Source organism: Macrobrachium nipponense, chromosome 13, assembly GCF_015104395.2.
Source record: "Macrobrachium nipponense isolate FS-2020 chromosome 13, ASM1510439v2, whole genome shotgun sequence".
Lineage (NCBI taxonomy): Eukaryota > Metazoa > Arthropoda > Malacostraca > Decapoda > Palaemonidae > Macrobrachium > Macrobrachium nipponense.
In genome coordinates this window covers 44,550,988-44,572,839 of record NC_087206.1, presented here as the reverse complement: position 1 = coordinate 44,572,839, position 21,852 = coordinate 44,550,988, and the positions used below count along the sequence as shown (strand labels likewise).

Sequence of the window (21,852 nt, the reverse complement as noted above, 5' to 3'; positions counted from 1 at the left end):
GACAGATTTTGAGATTTCTGATCCCAACGTTCTCTTAGATAGAACTGTAACGGCCTTAGGTGAAGCCTTCCTAGAGAAATGAACTGTTCCAACGAGGAAAGGGTCCCCAGAAGACTCATCCATTCCCTCGCGGAACATTGTTCTTTCTCTAGGAAGGTTGCTACTTTTTCCAAGCAGCGGTTCTGTCTTTCCTGTGATGGAAACACCTGAAAACCCCGAGAATCCATCCGAATCCCCAGATAAACAATGTTCTGCTGGGGAATCATCTGGGATTTCTCGAGGTTTACCAACAGTCCCAAGGACTGTGTTATCTCCAGTGTCAGCTTTAAGTCCTCCAGACATCTGACTCGCGACTGTGCTCGTATCAGCCAGTCGTCTAGATACAAGGATATCCGAATCCCTTCGAGGTGAAGCCAGTGAGCCACATTTTTCATTAGTCCCGTGAATACTTGGGGGGCTGTTGATAGTCCGAAGCATAGGGCCCGAAATTGAAAAACTCTTCCTTGAGCCATAAATCTGAGGTATTTCCTGGAAGACGGGTGTATTGGTACGTGGAAATAAGCATCCTGCAGGTCCAGGGATACCATCCAGTCCCCTGGACGCAGGGCTGCTAACACCGAGGCTGTCGTCTCCATTGTGAACTTCCTCTTTGCTACGAACACGTTCAGGGCGCTCACGTCCAGAACTGGCCTCCAACCTCCTGAGCTCTTCGGAACTAAGAACAGGCGATTGTAAAACCCCTGGGAAGAGAGATCTCTTACTTCCTCTATGGCTTCCTTGTAAAGCATCTGCTCCACGAGATGTAGAAGGGCTTGTTTCTTGACAGATTCCTTGTAATTTGCTGTTAACTCCCTTGGAGTTGTCGTTAAGGGAGGTTTTTCCCTGAAGGGGATTAAATATCCTTTCTTTAGGATGGATAGGGACCAGGCATCGGCACCTTTCTGTGCCCAAGTTTCGTAAAATTCTAGAAGCCTGGCACCCACTTTTATCTGGAGGACCCCCGTCTCACTGGGTTTTGACGAACGGCCTTCGAGAAGACCTTCCTCTCTTCTCCGGTCGTCTACTTCTAAGAGAAGCTCTTGATGCAGACCTTCCTCGAAAGGGCTGCTGGAAGGGAACTTTCTCCTTTTTCGCCAGCGGCACAGCAGGCTTTAGCCTCTTCGCTGACTGGGCCAGCAGGTCCTGTGTGGCCTTTTCTGAAAGCGTCTTGGAAATGTCCCTCACTATGTCCGAGAAACAGGTGACTAGAGAGGGGCGCGTATAAAAGGGAGGATCTCTGCAGAGGAGAAACAGATTTCGTTAAGAAGGAGCTAAACACTGCCCTCTTCTTCAAAATACAGGATCCAAAAAGGGATGCCACTTCATTTGAGCCATCCATAACCGCCTTGTCTAGGCAGGTTAAAACACTGCCCAACTCTTCCATGGAAACGAAGTCTGGTTCTTGCGACTTCTTGGCTAAAGCTCCCAAGGCCCAGTCCATGAAGTTAAAGACTTCGAGAGTCTTGAAGAGGCCCTTGATGAGATGATCCACCTCACACATTCCCCAAGAGGCTTTTGCCGAGTGTAGAGAGCGTCTTCTAGACGCATCTACAAGAGCGGAAAAATCCGCATCAGAGGACGAAGGGAGACCCAGGCCCATTGGCTCCTTGGTATCATACCACATCCCTGGTTTCCCTGTCAACTTAGAGGGAGGACAAGAAAATACTGTCTTACCCGCTTCCTTCTTAGCCCTGAGCCAGTTCTCGAGACTCTTCAGAGACTTTCTCATAGAAAGAGTAGGGGTCATCTTAACGAATGAGGCCTTCGACATTTTCGTACTGGATAATAACGATCCTGGCGAAGGGGGATCCGACTGGCGTAGTGAATCTCCAAACACCTGCAGCAACAGAGAAGCAAGTCTCTTATAGTCTGAAACTCCTGCATCTTTGGCTATCTCTTCATCCGATACTTCTTCCAAAAGTGATGCGGGAGAAGAGGGCTTTTCCTCAACAGGAGACCGATCCTTTGAAGGAAGTCTTTTCCTTTCTTCCTTACTCCTATCATCCTTCCTGTACGAGTCCTGGAGTTTCTCTATACTCGGGCTTCTGATCTGCTCCTTGCGTCTGCTAGGAGAGGCGCTTGCGTCCTGAATCAGGTGCCTGTGAGGCGAAGAACGCCTGCTAGGCGAAAGTAGAACATCCTGTTCCTGGCGCCAAGAAGGAGACGCGTTTGCGTCCTGGTGAGAGCGCCTAGGCCAAGAAGGCGAGGCGCTTGCGTCCTGGTGAGGCTGCCTGGTCCAAGAAGGAGAGGCATTTGCGTCCTGATGAGGACGCCTAGAAGGCGAAATGCGCCTGCGAGGAGAAAGGAGAACTCTTTGTTCCCGTCGTCCATGAGGGGAGACGTTTGCGTCCTGTTGACTGCGTCTAGCAGGCGAATAACTCCTTTTTCCTTTGCGTCTTTCCGGAGAGGAGCTAGAATCTCTCCTACTCCTCCTAGGAGGAGAAGAAAACTTGTCCAATCTTCGGGGCCTATTCGGCGAAACCCTTGCGTCCTTCGGAAAATGTCTCGAGGACGAACGAGCGCTCCTTTCTTCTAGCGGAGCTCTAAATAGAGAGGGACTCTCTTCTCTCCCGGAGCTCTTAGTCGAACGAATTCTCTCACGAGAAATTCGCGAATCAGGCTCCTGATGCTTGCCATGGGAGGCAAACTCTTCTCTAGTCAAACTCCTGGGAGAACACTTGCTCGTAGGGCGTTTCCGATTTTTGTCATATACGACTGAAGAAGGTCTCGCTGGGGACGAAAACCTTTCAGGCGAGGAGCGTCTGCTAACGCCAGGACGCTTACTCTCTGACTCTCTCCTAACGGAACTCTTGATGGGAAGAGAAATGTCTTTCTTCCTAGAAGAGCCTTCAGAAAGAACTCCCACTAAGGCAGACAACTGCTGTTGGAGTCCTACCAAGACTTCCTTTGTCTTGTGTGATAAGTCTTCCGGAGACGAGTCAGGAGTTCTCATGGCTCTCTTCTTACGAGCAGGCGAATAATCCGGAAAGGGCTCCGGACTGGAACGTAACGCTTCGCTATTTGGCGTCTTCCAGGATCTCTTAAGAGGACGCGATTTAGCGGAAGAACTCCATCCCCTTCTGGGAGACGAAGAGTCTGAGTCCGAAAAGCACTTCCTCAGGACGCTTTTGCAGTAGCTATCCTTGGCAGCCTGGGAAGCGGCTACAGGATCTGCCGAAGGGACGCCTGACCGTTGGGAATACTCTACATCCCCCTTGCGGCTTTTGACATTCCTCCTCCCTTGGTCATGGGAGTCTGAAAGAGGTCTAGGCCTAGGAGCAATGCGGAGTCGGTCAGACGCCCCCTCCACTTCACTGGGGACACTGCACAAATCACTGCACACATCACTGCGCTTACCTGTCTCCTTCATCGCTTGCAGTTGCGTTTTCAAGCTGATTATTGAGGCTCTCATTGCAGCCATTTCCGTAGACGCATCTACAGGTTCGCTACTGGGGGAAGGGGCTGAAGCCAAACTATGAGCAGGAGAAATACTATGAAAGTTAGGAGCTACTTCCTGTTCATTAGAGCAGGATCTACTTGAGCTTCTGATGGAAGCCCTCCTAACCCTATCTTTCTCAAGTTTCCTTACATAAGAAGCCAAGGTCTTCCATTCCACTTCCGTTAAGTTCTCACATTCCAGACAGGTGTTAGTCTCAGAACAATCATTCCCCCTACATTTTTTACAAACTGTGTGAGGATCCACCGAAGATTTCGGTAGCCTCACCTTACATACCTCTTTCGCACACACCCTAAATACAGGTGCCACGTCAGACATTTTAAAGAGAATCCAATTCCAAATCCAAAAAACAGTCCACGATAAGCGTATGCCAAAACCAAAGATCAAAGTACATCACCAAAAGACAGATAGATAATCCTCGGCCAACGAGAAAAGAATTCCAATGCAGGAGGTACCAACAACGATGTTGTTGCTACCGGCGACAGAAAAATTCTGGTTAGAAAACGGGAATGGTTCCTATTCCCGCCACCCAGCGGCGGGAGTGGGCTGGTCACCTGACCTACCTGTCGCGTGTGCCGCGAGTTTTGAATTCTGTCGGGACGTCAGAGACTATAGCTAAGTATATATCTGCCGGGGAAGTTGCATGTACAAAATTGAGAAACATCACTGGACAAGCGAATTCCAGAGAGAAAATCAAGGAAAGTGGGCAAGGCAATATTAAACCATCCACCAAACAGGATCAAAGACTAACCATGGGACTGTAAACAGCTCCATGACACCAGGCATATGCAAATGAGCTCACTTCATAAATTAAAAAAATAGAAGGACAATATATCAAAAGTTGTGGTTTTGTCTGACTATATATCAGTTTAGTTGTAAGTCAAGTTGTGGTGTTGTTCAGAGTCTTAAGCTGGAGTATACTGGGACTGAGGAACGTGAACAGGTGGGTAGATTGTACATCTGTGGCATATGGGGAAGATTAGGCTAAGAAAATATTCAAATTGTCAAATGTTCAGATAGAAAGACACACACAAAGAATTCACCAAAGTTTTAAGGATGTGTAGGCCAAGTATAAAGACTGTTGAAAGATGAATAAAAAATAAGCCTGTGCTATCCAGTCCCATATCAACCTGTGTCAAAAACATAAAGAAACCTTAGCAGAATGAAATTATAAGCTTGGATGTTCTCTCCTGTATAATAGAAGTGCTGGGGTTCTGCAACACCTCTTCTTCAAGTAGCTCAACACTGAATTCGTGAAGCACTGCACCATACATGACTGGATAAGTGTTACCAATACATGTTCAGAACTCTGCCAAATTGCAGCACCACTACCAACAAATCCTCTACCAGAGGAATGAAGATGTCAAGAACTAAGACCAGATTTATGCTAGCAGACAATTTTGCAAAACATTCAAGACCTATATCAAGACAAAGGCTGCACCCATTCCAGGGGGCATACCTAAATGAGTATGGATAGACACATTTCTCAGGAATGGATTTATGGCAGGAACAGGGCTGAGCTGATGTCAACAGCTGCTATTTCAGCCACAACAAGATCTACTCCAACATGCTTCTTCTTCTTGCTTTAATGACCACAGCCTCAACTGGTGCCATGACATCCTGCAGAGGAGCTGTGTATGACTGAATTCAGGATGATTGCAGCAGCCACATCAAAACCCACAAATACAGACTTGGATACATCTGAGTATTAGAGGTACACCAGGAATGAAGATAAGCTGATGCCAGGAGCAATATCCAAGGTATGCAAATGAGTATATAGCCATATTTCAAGATCCAGGTCAAAGCAGCCAAAGAAGCCACTTCCCGAACCATGCAATCAGACAGTCCAATGGGCCAAGATGAGAGTAAAAATATCAATCTACAGTGAAATCACAGTGACTCCTGTGGACAATGGAGTTTAACAACGTTTTGGCCAGGTCATAAATAATTGCCTATGAAAACCAGATGCAATGGCATTGGATCAAGGCTAAGAGCTAAAACCAAAGTGAAGCCAAAGCTAAGCCCATGCTAATATCACTCTCATATCCAACCTACATTATCAGTACCAAGAGTGCCACGATCAATGACATTATCAGTACCAAGAGTGCCACGATCAATGATGTCACGATGATGCTACATCAGTTTCCATATCTAGGCCTAGCAGAGCTTTATCCATGTTTCACCATTAATCAGTGGTAACTCTGCTTTTAAAACTGAACCTTATTTCAATCATTCTGTGATACCAGTTTTGTTACCCAGAGCAGGATTTGCTTCAGAATTCCTCAAATGCCAGAAACAAGAACCAGATCATTGATCATAATCTCCCATCCAAAGCCACTGAAGTAATCAGTCTTCTAGCTGCTCCTTTGAACGAACCAAAGAACAACCTTGGTACTCAGGAAATCTCTTATGCAAAGCAAGAATTATTACAGCATACCGTTACAGTAACAATAAGTAGAAAGCAATGACCATTAGATTCAAGTGGGCCAGAAATAGACCCATTCATATTCAGTCTTGCCCAAACTCTTTTTTGGACTAAGAGGAACCCTCTATGGGAGAAAATCTAAGGCACTTTGAAGTCTAATAAAGAGACAATCCTTTTGACTTGGCAAATCCATCTTACAAAAAAATGAATAAAAGACATCAAACTACAATGAATTACATTAATTATGTTGACAAGAACAATGCTCTTGCCATGTGCAATACATTAACTCATCCAACCAGCGTAAGACAAAATATTCCTGTTTGATGAAGGCTCATCAGTTATGACTAAAGGTATTGGGTACTGAGAGATTCTTATGAAATTTCTGATCAGCTCATCAATTTGATCTTTTATGTTTGCTATTAATTTTTTGGAGCATCAGTACAATAAAGTTCAACTATTCAACTTTGTACACTATAAAAAGTAACTTATACAACATACCTCAGCATTATATTCACACAAAAGACATTCGCCTGCCAAATAATCTTCAGGAGGGTAGAGCTGCATATTTTCTGAAAGATTTTCGACATTTTCAACAGCTGTTTGCTCCTCAGCATAGTCAAAATTCAGTTTCTCTGTCTTCTCAATTTCATTGAAAATTCTCTCTACAGGACCTGCATCACGGATCATTGCTAAGTACTGAAACACAACTTGTAACACCTGCAAGAAAAACAATCAATAAAAATCTGAAGACAAATGATGAGTCATCAAAATATTCCATTTACAAGAAATACTTTTTAAGATGAAATAAAAGAATCATTAAATTGTCAAACTCGGTTAGAGCTTAACCTCTGAAATCAATTACAGGTACAGTACAATAATTTACATCACAGGAAAAGAAATGACCTGTATCACACTGTATAGTAATACCACATTCATCTCCTTTTCCTAAACTACACCTAGTGAATCTATGTTACCCAAAGCTATAATAAGATAATAGCTATGGGTTCATATTAAAAATATTAGCATACAAAACTTCACTCTGTCAGGCCTAGGACAGATTACACTATGAACTTTTCATACAGGCTTCCACTAATTTAAAATACATGAAATGCACTGGACTGTGAATATTATTTATTTTTGTTGCTTTGTACATAATAAGAATTTATTATTGTAGCTCTATGTCAAAATCTTCACATATGTAAGGGTAGGCTAGCATAAGCTAAGCATAGGACTATTCTTTTATCTGCACTGTGCCCCTTTCCACCACGCCTTTGGATCTACAACTGTGGTCAAGAGAGATTACTGTGCATCTACCTTTATCAGAAAGATGTTGCCTACAATTTTCTTATGAAAATATTACTAAAAGCTTTGAAAATCTGTAATATCTTTCATGTTATACAAACACAAAACAATACTAATACCAAGACAGATGGGTGGTGATCAAGCTAACTAATCACTGACTACTTCAAATTACTGGCGCTACTGAGAATGTGACAAAGAATTAGTTGTGTAAATAGTGGAAATACACTGATGTCTCCATGACAGTAGCAACCTATAAATTAATCTTAAATTGAACAGATCTTAGTAACTGAAGGAGCTGATTTGAGTAGGTTTAGGAGCATGAGTACATCTCACTATCTTCTTTTGAGGAGTCTGTTGAGTCTTCCTTCCAACAACAGGCCAACTGACAACAAGCTTACTAACAGCCTGTTGTACTAGCATATCGTTAGTATTTGTTCGTTGTCTACCGAAGGCTGCTTCTAATATGACCAATTTTTAATCAATTTGTATTTCTCATAGCTAACAAACCCTCAGTCTTAACAATATGATAAATCTTCTTGTGCCAGCTGGAAACCGGTTAAATCAATCATATTGTAAAGCAAGGAATCTGTGAGATCTGGCAACTCATGCATATACAAGGTGGAATGGTCATCGACCAAGCACAGCATCTCGTGACATGTTACTCTTTCTTTGACCGCCTTGGAGAGTAGACACTTTTTCTCTCCCAAGCTGGTTGCTTTGTGCCTGTGATTCTTTGTGTTTTACAGCTGTGTCTGTGTGTGTGTGTGATTTGTCATGGAGTCCTACGAGTCTTCACGGCCTCATCAACACAAGTGCCCGGGCATTCAGGGTTTTCCGTACTTCAGGTTTTTGGATGCCATGATTACAGATCCCCATTTGCCATGCAGTAGGTGCCGAACTATTGTACCATTACTAATCCCTGCCTGGAATGTCGTGCCTAGCCTAAGTCACAGTGGAGGTTGTTTTACAAGAAGAGGGAACATTGCAGTTTCTACTTGTTCTTCTTGGGAGGGGTTTTCTTCTCTTTGTTTAGACTATTTGGCTTCACCCTCTTCAGGAAATGCTCCCCCTGCTGCAATTGTACCTCTGCCTCCTTCCTTTTCTTCCATCAATTCATCGTTGGAAGTATCAGGAGTTGCACAAGATGATGTTATGTTTAGTGTAACCCCCTCTCCCTCGGGTTCTAATGATCTTCCCAAGAGGGAGGAGGCTACATCTGTTTCTTTAATTTCAGATTCAGAATCAAACAAGATGGCAGCTGTTTGGGTGTCGCTAGGCATGTAAGAGAAGGACATTCCATTCTAACCTGATCCAATGTTAGTCCTGGTCTCAATAGAACAATGTCTGGGCTAAACTGTCTATCAATAATGTAAATTGTAAACACAGGTGTATGATCCATAATTATATTATAACAGATGCTGTTCTAAACTTATCAACACAAGATGTAAACATTTTGATTAATGTTTACCCTTTCAATTAATAAACACAGAACTCTTCTCACCTTCCCTATCTGTAAGTAAAGCAAGCCAATTTAAGGTTCTTTTGCTACAAATTGAGGAGATGAATCCATTATCATCTTCCATGGCAGATGTACAATTGTGCTCTTTTAACCGTAACAATTTCCTCATTATAAAAGAACAATGATACAAACTTAATTTCAAGCTCACAAATGAGGAAAATTTTGATCAATGATTCAACCCAAATTCTTCTTACCCATACTTACTTTATCTACATTCTTAAATCCTTCATCAGTTAGCTCAACAGATACGCTCATTAGAGCATATGTACTGTTGTGCTCAAAGCCAGATTCATCATTACCTGAATACAAACCAACCGCCCAGACTCTGAAAAGGACAGTGAACAATAATCATTAGCACTATTAAACTACTTTATAACACTGGTGTTGTATTTACATACAATTGGTGAGCTATGTACCATATATACATATCAAATGGCTTAATATGAAACAATTACAATAATAACTGAGATGATTAAATAAAATCACTCACTGTACAGAATCTAAAGGTCTCAGTGAACTGACATCAGTTCACAAACACACAAAAGGCTAGACAGCTAGCCAAAGGAAACTAAGGATACTCTTGATACCTACACAAATCCACTTATTGGCTGCTGCTTTTGTTTTGCTTGTTAAAAGATGGATATGTGAGGGTTTTGCTCTGGATTCCAAAGCTAGACTATTTTATGATGAGCTGGTAGTGAAACATATCAATTTATAAAACACTTGATAATCAAAACTCTGAGTGCCACATTTTTTTTAAGTAAACAAAAACACAATACGAACATGGACATTGTACCAAATATGGTATTTCAAACAGTTGTCAAAAAGAGCAGACTTACTTCTTCTTTAGGTAAGAGAGAATTGATCCTCGCCCTTCATGGCCAATTAAGTGTGAGATATAATGTAAAGGTTTAGTATGGTAATAATTAAGTAGTGACGGCAGCGCCCAATTAATCTCCACTGAGTGGTAGTCCTTCATTGGTACCACACGATACAGACGATGAAGCTTCTCCGTTGGGAAGGGAAAGTCGTATTGGGTGTAAGTTGGCCTTGGTATTCCACTGTTAGGTACCTAAGTATTAAAAAATAGTTACTATCAATATTCAAACTACTATCTGATAATCTAACTATCATCAATATCTCCAACAGCTGGAAAATGCTTCTATATAAAGTGGATGTAGTATGGGAACTTGAAAGTATGCATTTCAATACTATCTAAAAAAATTAATAGTTACAACACTGATTTAATGAAAGACTATCATTCCTTAAAACAATAAAAATCTAAACAAACTTTTTTTCTTTTTTTTTTTCTACAAACACATTACTTTATGACCACCTTCAGGTGGAGCCAGTCCATTTCTGGACAACCTAGGAAAAATAATAATTCAGCCAGGTATCTGTTGGCTACATCTGGGATATCAAGTCCTATCTGCAGAAATTGGTTTTAACAAGTAATATCTGACTAGTTTGTAGGCACTTTAGGGTGAGCAGTAGGGTATAAAACCTTGTAAAGAATTGTTTGTACAAAAAATATAATTTTTTTTCTACACCTGTTTTTAATAAACTTGTCTTGTCAATAATAACCAACTACCTTAGTAATTATTTCAGTGGGATGAGACTTGCTGCTATTTGGATATTAACAGGGACATGGAACCAGCAAACTACTAAATGACTGGGTCTGAGAATCCAGGAGTTGTAGGGACTCACAAGAGGTCATTGAAAGGGGCTTGTACCTTGGTTACCCTACCAAAGGCCCTAAATAGTGAACACTAAATTCTTCATCTGCAGCACAAAACTGAGTATCCCAGGTGATGTCACTATGTGACAAGTGACCAAGTTTGAGAGGAAGAGGAGTCACAGTCAGGAGCATCCTCTCCTTTGGAAAGTAAAAAACTGACCCACAGCTACAAGAGGGCCAGTAAAGAATAAGACAAAGGCATTATGAGCCATGCCCAACGGTCAAAATGATAAAAATATACTCAAGGACCTACATATAGCAAAAATCACAACAGAATAATTTCCATATTTCTTTTAAAGGCCAGACATGTATATTTAGTACTAATTCCATGAACATGACCTTTGAGTTGGATACAAGCTTACAAGTGTTATAGGCTTTCAAGATGACCTGACATAACCAAAACAAAATATCATTTTTAGACAGATCTGCTGTACTCATGCTGATGGATAAAAACAGTCAATTCTCTTCTTTCATCCTGTTTTGGGCTTCCAAGGATAAATCTTGATGGTTTTTACATGACAACCAAAAAGTGATAATCCAACTGTTCATAAGTTGAAAAGGTAAGTATGGAATAACACTAGAGGTACCATATGAGGCTGACAGGAAGTTGCTTGCGTCTCTGTCCTAAAACTAGTCATAGACCAAAGACCAATACTTCTATGGCTTCTTGTGTGAGAAAACTTGCTAGATAAAACATGTAACTCACTCACTTACCTAGATGAAAAAAACCATCAAATACAAGAGAGCTGAAGAGTCTTAGGTGTGGCTTCTATTTGAAAAAAAATGGTATGTGGCTAAACTCACTATAAGAGCACAGGTCAATGGCCCCTACTCTTGAATAGGGGTAACTCATGACAGTCGTAGCCTGATAGCAAAACTGCCTCTATTGATGATTTTATGCTGGAGAGCCTCCAAGCATGGAGTGAGGAGGCTGCAATTTTGATGGTTATTTCCAAAAGTGAGGCTGGTGGAAGAGCTTATTTCAGAGAGGAAGGACTCGTGGGAGGTCCACCAGAAGCTAAAGAGGGTCCAGGGATCTGGCTTGCCGAGGCTATAACAGTCCTGTCAACATGCTGTGCTGCCTCAAGTTTGTCCAACACTGACCTTATTAAGAAGGGATGAAATGCACACCTCCAGACTGTCCAAGAGAAGCATGAAGCAACAACTCCCCACATTCTTTTTTCTGGTAGGACTCAGCAGTAGTTTGGAAGTTCATGACTAAAGCTGGTGGTAAACAGCCTAATAACAGAGTTCCAGCTCCTTCCAAAGCATACTAATCTACAAATACAGAGATCTCCTGGCCTGAAATACCTGATCCTATCTGCTGTAGGTGTCAGATACCAAACTACCCTTTCCTGAGATTTATCTGAGGATTTGAGTATTGTTATTCTCTGCCCTTAACAGAATATACTCCACTGAATGATACTTTCCAGATCTCCACACCACCTTTGGTCCTCCTATTGAAATTTTCCAATAGTAGACCTACCACTTTATCAGACAGGTGGCTATTGAACACCTGCAGGAGTGCCCTCAGTTTAATGAAATTAACCTGCAGCCCCTCTACCTGTGGCAACCATCAGCCTTTAGTTACCAAATCTGCAAACAGGCCCCAACTTTCACTTCAGGCATCCATCAAGAAAGATAAATTCCAATTCATAAGTCTGTTGCCTAGCTCTGAAGCTTGGTCTGCTAAGACAAGTGTTCAGTTGATCTGTGGAGTACTACTTCAGATTCAGTTCCAGCTACAGCACACGAAGGCTGACACTGGGCGATTAGGAGCTGGTGCTGAAAGGACGGGAATTGGCACCAAGCACTCGAGAACTATGACTGGGCGCTCGTAAGACAACTGACACTTGGAAGACGGGTGCTTGGCAGCCAAGTACTGGTGCTCTACTGCAGGGCAGTCCAGAGAAAAACATTCTGGACTGTCCCAGGTACTGCAAGAAGGTTGTGGGCTATGAGAAGATTATCTGAACCTTTTACAGGGCAGCAAAGAGCGGTCCGCATCCACTGCATGCCTTTTCAACGGCTGAGACTTGTCCGCAAAATGCCACTGGTGCCTCTTGTCCAGACTGGAAGTCTCAGAACCAGAGGACAGTCAACGTACTTTTATAGTGATGCTGTCTGTCGCAACCTGGGAAGCAACAACAGGTTCGACCGAGGGGGCGACTGCCTATGGGCAGACCCCACCGACCTCCTTACGACTTCCAGTATGCCTTCTCCTATGTTTAGGGGAGTATGACAGGGACCTTTGTCTAGGAAAGTTGGTGGGAAGGGCAATAACCTCCTCCACTAACACTTTATTGGCACTCCTATTGTTCATTTGTCTATTGAACCTTATTGGATGCCCTAATTGGGCCACAGTGGTCACTATTAGACCAAATTTCTGGTCAAACCTTGATTCAACCGTAAAAGTGAACGCAATGCCAAAGGAAGCTAACTTCTTACAACTGATGTACATAGTACAGTTGTAAGCCATCAGAAACAAATTGGAGCTCTTTGCCAAGTTGTTACTCTCTTTCCCGAAAGTCGGCGGAGCTAGTCACCTACACAAAACAAAACAAAATAAGCGCTACTGCGAATGTCAGAATTTAAGATACCGTGAGAGTTCAAACTACAGCTATGTAATTACTTGGTAAATTACTTACATAAAAATTCTTACCTCTGAAAAAATCTTGCAGACAAATTCTTGTAACATATCCAATGAATGACGAGACTGTATGGCTAGAGTCATGTTCTGAGCACTGTAAAAGCGCATTCTCAAATCATGAAGTTTCTTGTGTAATTCCTCATCTGGTATTTCAACATTGAGAGTTGTTTCATTACCCCAAGTGAATTTCCCCATGGGATGACCCTCAGAGGCCAAACTGGCAAAAAGCTGCTGCACTCGACTAGCATCTTCAGGTAAAGCCATCTGAAATTCTAAGTGAAGGAAAATTATTTTAAAATTTACTTTCTAACCACTTTTACTCTATAAATATAATTTTTTACATTCATTTCCAGTGGTATGTAAGTAAAACAAGAAGGAATTTATTATTGTCCCAAGAAAACTCTAAAGGCCTGGACTAATGAGGATGGGGTATGTGCGCCCAGTTTTTGCAAGGGTTTAAAGCAGGATAGCCTATGGCCTATTACCATATAAAACCTTTTAAGAATAACCTCTGAAAAATTCAAATAAATAAATTTATTTTATTATTAATGATAAAATTAATATTCCAAACATTACAAAGTACAATTCCATTAAAAAGCGCACAAAAAAAAAACCTTATTTACAGATTTTGACTGCTGCTTAGCCCGCTTAATCAAGTTCACTTATAATAGTTTGGAAGGGCTTCTTAGTGTACCGTAGGTATATAATAACAGCATCATTTAATGTTTTTATGGGAGTTGTCACCAAAAGATTTGTAAAACAACCTTTTCCAGGAGACTTTCAGGGTGCCATTTTTCCAATGGTCAGCAATCTCTCAACTACAGCTTTTGCTGACATTTCAGCTCTAGTCATAACAAGTTTAGTTTCAGTCACATATTAGACCTCGTATGATGTACAAGTCAGAAACTAAGGCATCTAATAGAGCTGCAGGTCCTGTCTGTCGATTCTTTATTTAGCCTTTTGTTTTATGCGTACCTAAATTTGAAACAACTGCAAAAGTAAAGTATACCCACCTCTTTTTATTTAAACAAATTTTTAAAAAATTAATTTCTTTACATATCTGAAATATGGGGTCAAGATTTTAAATTAGAATCTATATATCTGTAAACTATGAATATCACTGCATTCCAGCCTTAATGATTCAAATAAGGGGTTTTTTTTTTTTTTCAAATAATCCCTCTTCAATATTACTGTCCACTAACTTACTTAGTATGTCATACTTCCCTGATTTTGACATTTACAGTATGTTACTGATTACTTGATATTTGAAAAGCAATATCGATTCACTGAGTCCGTTTCAATTAATCATCCGCACAAATGAATTGAAACAATGACATTCCTCATGTTAAAGAATCTTCCACTAGAGTTTCTTCATTTCACACATGGAATTCTTTAAATCATCAGTTTACTCCAGTTCTAAAGAGAGGAAGCATATAATCTACTACAGTCTCCTTGTTCTAAGTATCATATGCTAAAATTCATGATGTTCACACTAATTAGTGCCAAATAAAAATGTTGCAACCAGGAAAGGATAGGATGCTTTCAAGAAACTTTAGCACCAAAGGAAAAGTTTTTTTACCCCCCCTAATATGGGTGATATTCATCTCTAGAAAAGACAGTATATGTTATAATTCCATATGGAAATATTTTAAAAGTGATTGTTTTGTATATAAAAACCATTGGCAAACTTTGAGGTTTCTTCTTCCATCTGAGTGCGAATACGTAATTAATAAAGGGGGTGAAGCTTCAAGTGCAATGTTGCTTATGTTTTCATTTAATTTTCTGTCATACAAATAAAATATTTTTCAATAACTGTTGCTTGGGCAAAAAATAATTTTCATATAATAATCAAAAGACATTTTTTAGCTGGGATGCTATTCCTCTAAAACTATTAAAACATGATTTTTACCAAAAATACAATTAAATATGGAGTCTTCCCAACAAGAAAAACTTAGAAGCTAACCAACTTGCTACCTTATCTTAAAGTTGAAAATAAAGATATGCCTTATTAACCACTATGAACTGCATTCCTTTCTCTAGTCATTGCCTCCTTTTTCATAAGTGGGTTAATGAAGAACTGAGCAAATCTGTCCAAGCCTCCATAAAAGTGGTTTTCTTCCACTTCAAAATAAAACGTAGTGTGTTCCATTTCAGTATGTGCATTATCATGTCCTCCATGTTTCTGTAATATAAATTACACATATGAACGAAGTTCCATGTTTCTATTATATAAATTACACATAAGAATGAAGTAAAATGCAGTATATAAAAGATACGATAGAGAAGTAATCAATCCAACTACAAAATAAATTTAATATTAAATAAAAGCCTAATGCCTCAAAGAAATTTCACTTACTAATATGGAGATAATTTCCCTAAAATACAAAAAAGTACAATCATCATTTCTAAACCCATAATTCTGATAAGAAAAACCAAACATTATGCAAGTACCAATATGAATAACCATTTGTTTTTGTTTGTGCAACAAAGGATATAAGAATGGAGAGGTCATCCAATTTACACTATCAGCTAAAAGATTACTTGAAGAAAAAAAAAAAACTAGAAGTGAGAAAATTCTAAGGAAGATAAGAAGTACTGACAATACTGTACAGTATAGGCAGTCCCCCGGTTATCAGCGGGGGTTCCGTTAAGCAAAAACTGCCATTGACCAAAACTTGGTGATTTAAGGCACCGATAACCAGTCATCGATGCCATAAACACCTTATGGCACCTCGGTTACTAACCTTTATGTAGTAGTCAAAAGCATTCTCCTTTGGATACTTTTCTGAACCCATAAAGACCATATGTTCAAGAAAATGCATCAGTCCTTGGATTTCCATTGGATCCTCAAACTTCCAAACAACCACAGTCAGAGATGCAGCAGCCTGTGAAATAAATACATATTTACTGTAGTATACTGTATACATAGTTTTCTGTTCTCTTATTAAGTTTTCTACTATCTAAAGCTTGTTATTTCTGTTCTTATATGCTAGATTGTATTATATATGTAAATACTGTTTTTTTATAAGTACGTACCTTAACTATCATAACCTTTATTGTATATACTACATATGTAGCAGATATATATGTAGTACTACTGACCTAAGGTAGGTTACCAAGTGGTCTAGCTGCAACTGGCATTGACAATGAGATATAGTTACATAATTAGTTTGCTTCGTGCAAGAGATGTTAGCTATCTTACATAGTCTTGTTGTTGGGAAATGAATTAGAATATTTCATTAATCTATTTATTTTGTCCTCAAAAACTTTAAACTTCTTTCCACCTTGATTTGGGTACTTGGACCGAGACAAACTATTCTAAAATGGCATTTCATACATTCAACTTACCTGTCAGATATATACATAGCTATCGACTCCGTCGTCCCCGACAGAAATTCGAATTTCGCGGCACACGCTACAGGTAGGTCAGGTGATCTACCGGCCTGCCGCTGGGTGGCAGGACTAGGAACCATCCCCGTTTTCTAATCAGATTCTCTCTGTCGCTGGGAAGGTAAACATATGTTACTTTTCCCTCCTGATTGATTTTCGTGTTTCATCGCCATCGACTCTTCAAATGCCGACTTTTACAGGGAAGTACCTGGATCGGTGGTTTGGCATACGTTTTAATAACTTAATAACTTTTAATGAATTAAACTTCGAAGTTTTCAAAGAATAGAGGATGTGTAACTACCGAAGTTTTCGGTAGACAATTACATAGTTTGCAAGAAAGGGAAATATAAATATTTATTCATTGATAAAGTGTAATAAATGTTAGAATTTGATTAAGGTAACTTCCTATTTGAGGAAGTCAGAAAAACATAGAACTAGATATGCTTTCTTTAGAAGCTTTAATAGCCCTCGTTCTGACAAGCAGTTAGAATATTAACAGTACTAGTAGTGTTGTTTCCTCATCACCTTCTTACTTCACAGAAACTACAAATTCATTTGCAATTTGAAGATAAAGGAATGTAGCTCAAGATACGAGCTATTATAAGGTAAGAAGTGATTATAGTGTTCCCCATTGCAATAGAGGGTGCGTCTGATCGGCTCTGTCTCGCTCCCAGGCCTAGACCTCTTCCAAGCTCCCTGGCCCGGAGGAGAAGGAAAGTCGAAAGCCGTACGGAGGTTATGGAGCCCCAACCCCACCGATCAGGCGTCCCCTCGGCAGGTTCTGTAGGACGTCCCAGACTGCCAGGGATAGCCATTGGAAAGGCATCCTAATTCAATGTGTTCCCCTTATTATTATCGTCTTGACGAATAAGGAGAAGAAACATTCAACGGCGTAGATTAAATGAAGATGCAAGATAATCTCGTCTGGCTATCGGAACCTCAGAAGGGGCATGAAGCTCCGGTAACGAGGCTCAATGCGCCTAAAGCGTCTGAAACAAGGCGCAAAGCGCCTGAAACGAGGCGCAAAGCACCTGAAGGGCCTGAATATAGGCGCAAAGCGCCTGAAGCACTATGAACCAGGATCTTCATCGGAAATGGAAGTCCTTCTCATTCAGAAGAAAGGGAGGGCTATGTCGAAAATGGAAGTATTGTCGAATTCTAAGCAAGAACAAATGTACAAGAGATCGGAACCTTCCGCACACACAGAACTTCCGCACAAGCGGAACCTTCCAGAAGGCGGAAGATTCCAGATTCGAATAACCTTCCAGACGTACAGAACTTTCTAGGCGAGGATCGCCTTTCAGATGCTCGGAACTTTCCAACAAGAAAACTTTCCAAGGGCGATACGTCGCTAGGATCCAGGAGTATTCTGATCACGATACTCCTCCTAGGCGCCAGGAGTATCGTGATCGGAACGTGATACTCCTGCCAGGTGCCAGGAGTGTTGCCGATCACGATACCCTCCCAGGCGCAAGGAGTATTCGGAATGGGATACTCCTGCCAAGCACCAGGAGTATTCCGACGAGCACGATACTCCTCCCAGGCGCCAGGAGTATTCGGAACGTGATACTCCTACCAGGCGCCAGGAGTATTCCGATCACGATACTCTTCCTAGGAAAAGCGATACTTCTGCCAGGCGCCAGGAGTATTCCGAGCACAGATACTCCTCCCAGGCGCCAGGAGTATTGGTAGCGCGATAAACTCCTGCCAGGCCCGCCAGGAGTATTCCGTGGACGAGGAGTATTCCGATCGCGATACTCCTCCCAGGCGCCAGGAGTATTATTCGGACGCGCGATACTCCTGCCAGGCGCCAGGAGTATTACCGTCCGGAGGACGAGGAGTATTCCGATCGCGATACTCCTCCCAGGCGCCAGGAGTATTCTAGGCAAGATACTCCTGCTTAGCGCCAGGCACTTTCTCCTACAGAAGAGCCTGACAACCGCCAAGAGTCCTCCAGGCGAAAGGTGAAAGACATTCGAGGCTTCTCCTGATAGGGACGGGAGTTGTCGCCACAGGCGGCCGTTGCCCTTGTCAGGATCGTCTTAATGCAATAAAGGCAAGAGCAAGTTCGGCTTTTTCCAGCAGGGACTCAAGATGTAGCAACAGGCTGCGTAGCCCTTGTCAGGTTAGAGTCGGTACTGCTAAAAGCCCTTCACCTTTCGAAAGGAAGCGCTCTCCTCCGGTTGCTCAATCTTGTCCCAACTTGAGGAATGGAAGATAGAGCAGAATTGTGAGAATTAGTTCATAATTAGTAAGAGAATATTCATCCATTCCTTCTAAAAAAATAATGCAACCAACCATTTACAGAAAGAGGGGCAATCGTTTGGAAGTTGAACAAGATTGTACGAGCTCTCATTCATTGATTAGAGGCTCTTCCAGATAAGAAGGCGTAAAAATACGGACTTATCTCCAAGATAATAAAAAGCTGGAGAGATTCTCTTCGATCCTCGGTTGTCATTTGCGATCTCTTTTCGACTAATACTCATTCGGGATTATTGACGAAATGAACGAAGAGAGTAAGATTTCCATTCTTTCTCTGCATGTCGGAAAGGAAAGATGTCGTAGAAGGCTTGCTGTATACGACTACTGAATGACAAGTCATATACGCATACCATAGTTGCCTTTCTGGTTCGCTACGGAATTATCTATACCTTACAGGATTTTCCTAGTAAGGACTTCGCTTAAAAGGTTTGTCACGACAATACCTACTCAGCTTCGGTATTTAACAAAGGTTGTTGTCTTAAATTTGCATTATTGAGAGCTTTCTTAGAACTCGAGAATAATTTTATTATATCCATTCATTGAAGGGAGTAACCTGGCAACTCAGAATGAATGCAGACCAGGCAGTGAACGAGACGGCTGTAATTGTGAGCCAATCTAGTACCATCCGGTTCTCGGTCGTGAACGGTTGGTTACATCTTTCTCTCCTAAGGGATCGAATGCTTCACCGTATATTCCCCACCCCAGACAATCAGGGACTTAACCACGAATTGAGGGGATTTTTTTAGGCAAACATGAATAACATCGTATTCGTTTTGCTAAGGGAATACTTCTCTGCCTCGGCGAGGAAAGAATGTAGTAGGAAATTCACCTTAAGATAACGATACGGTTAAGCCTTATGCACACACCGTGGTTAATTACAGCGTTCCTACTATCCTTACAAGAGTTTCCTAGATGAATGCTGTTTACCACAATGTGACGGGATTATAAAGGATTTTAATTCGGCAGAGCACGATTTAACATTTATTGGAAAGAGTTGTCAGACCCTGCGGAAAGTATTCACAGATCTCTTCGCAAGGCAGAAGATGAACGAGCTTCTTATAGATTGCTTCCTTTCCTCGAAACAAGAGAGGTAGCAAGATAAGCCATCTTTAATTTAAATAGGGGGAATAAACTTAGTCTTTTTTCCCCTAGTTATATATATTCTTAACACATATTAAAATAAATGGGCGTCAAAGGAAGAAGATGAATGCATCATTTTGGCAATAAAAAGGTTGGATTCACAGAGGTCACGTTCTTCTTTCAGCATGTGTCGGAAGGTTTTTCTAAGAGAGTAGAGATTTTATCGGAATCTATTATAAATATTGGACCTGAAAAACCTATTCACTCTGAGTCTGTCTGCGTGCAGACCTGACCAGAAGAAATATGAATGAGAGGATTTTTCAAGGGAAGCTTGATAATTCCTTTAAATATGTTAAAGACATAGAGTTGCTGCAGATCGTGCTAGATAGAAAGGGGAAAACTGTCCCTCTTCCGATACCTCTGTGAACCACATAATGGTTTTCTTCCCTTTCAGAGGGAAGAATCACCTTGGTATTTTATGCTATCAATGAACACAGTAAAAAGATTTACTCTGTCTAGACAAAGAATATTAGATAGTAGAGAATTAAGATCTTCGGGATCTTATACAATACCTCTATACGATAAGAGTAAGAGATCTTATACTTAGAATAGGATCCTAATTTGGGCCTCAGATTCCGTGTTCCGACAAGATGGAACTGCTCCTAATCAAATGTTCTCTTGGTCCTAAACGATCAAAAGGACAAGTGAAATTTTGGGCTTTAGAATCTGGAATCAAATTCTATGAAGACTCGGCAATGGGTTCTGGCCAGCATAGTATGTTTGGCAAAAGAACTAAAGCCTTTTATTCCTGGATCAACGCTTTCAGATAGAGGTTTCGTTGTCGGGTAATGTAGTGACATTGTCATCTACAGAAGAAGACAAGGTTTAAACGTTTACTGACTAGAGTCTTTGGAACGCGAGGAGGGCTCAAACTACTTCCCAAAAGGTTCAGAGAGATACATTCAAGAGCTACAAATCAGGAGTCTAACCAATTTCAGCTCAGAATCTTTCTTTAAAATTCCAAGCTCCTTCCCTTCCTTCGGGCAAGGATAGGGAAGCTTCTGCAACGAGAAAACTCATCACATGTAGGGAGGAGAAACTTGTTAGCAACGGAAGTATGCAATAAGGATCCTCCTCGGAGGAAGACTTGTCTCTCGGACTTTTTGAGATTTCCTATCGTCTACTGGATGTAGCTGACTAAATTTTGATGAATGTGCAGGAGCAATTAGCGTCTTTGGTAGGAGTACTTTCTAAAGAGCCTACTCGTAAAAAGGATACAGGCTTCCGATTAAGAGATCCAAATACCGATCTCCTGTCGGGCGCGACGAACCCTACAGGGGAGTTGTCGCACAAGCGGCCATCTCTGGGGTGAGCGATGCGTTAGGCAGGCGAGACGTGGGAAAGGAAGTAACTCCTGCCAAGCGTTCTGGCGCCAACTAGGAGCCAGGCGCCAAGTAGGCGCAAAGAGCCTGACTTTACTGTAGATCGTTCTAGGCCCAGATCTTCATCCAAGCAACAAGAGCCAAACTGGAGAAGAGAGAACTCCTGATAGGAGTATAGCGCCCGCTAAGCGCAATATACTTGCCATTCGAAAGGCGCATTCCATGAGCGATACTCCTACCAAGCCACAGGAGTATTCGGAACTAGATGCGCCTTCCATAGGTCAGGAGTATTCGGGAAGAGATACTCCTGCCAGCGCCTTGAGTACTCTGACCTCGATACTCCTCCCAGGAGCCAGGAGTATTCTAGACTTTTTACTCCTACCAGGCGCCAGGAGTATTCGAAGCGCGATGTGCCTACCAGCGCCAGGAGTATTCTGAGCTTAATACTCCTAACAGGCGCCAGGAGTATTTGGAGCGAGATGCGCCTTCCAGAAGGCAGGAGTATTCGAAGAGTTTTACGACTGTCAGGCGCCAGGAGTATTCCAAACAGGATACTCCTCGCGCCAGCCAGGCGCAAGCCAGGCGCTAGGCTTCATCCAGATGAGATC

At 41.5% G+C, this 21,852-nt stretch overlaps 1 protein-coding gene across 1 annotated transcript in view; it reads right to left on the bottom strand.

Moving 5' to 3' along the window:
• Positions 1–6,377: 6,377 nt before the first annotated feature.
• LOC135225306 (nardilysin-like) overlaps positions 6,378–21,852 on the bottom strand; it is an 89,742-nt gene continuing 74,267 nt past the window's right edge. Inside the window, exons 3-8 of the mRNA XM_064264636.1 lie at positions 15,875–16,015; positions 15,144–15,312; positions 13,143–13,402; positions 9,582–9,814; positions 8,947–9,067; positions 6,378–6,638 (exon numbers count right to left, since the gene is read on the bottom strand). Of these exons, the coding sequence (XP_064120706.1) occupies positions 6,393–6,638; positions 8,947–9,067; positions 9,582–9,814; positions 13,143–13,402; positions 15,144–15,312; positions 15,875–16,015 (1,170 nt within the window). The 3' untranslated portion in view covers positions 6,378–6,392. The remainder of the gene's footprint in view (positions 6,639–8,946; positions 9,068–9,581; positions 9,815–13,142; positions 13,403–15,143; positions 15,313–15,874; positions 16,016–21,852) is intronic.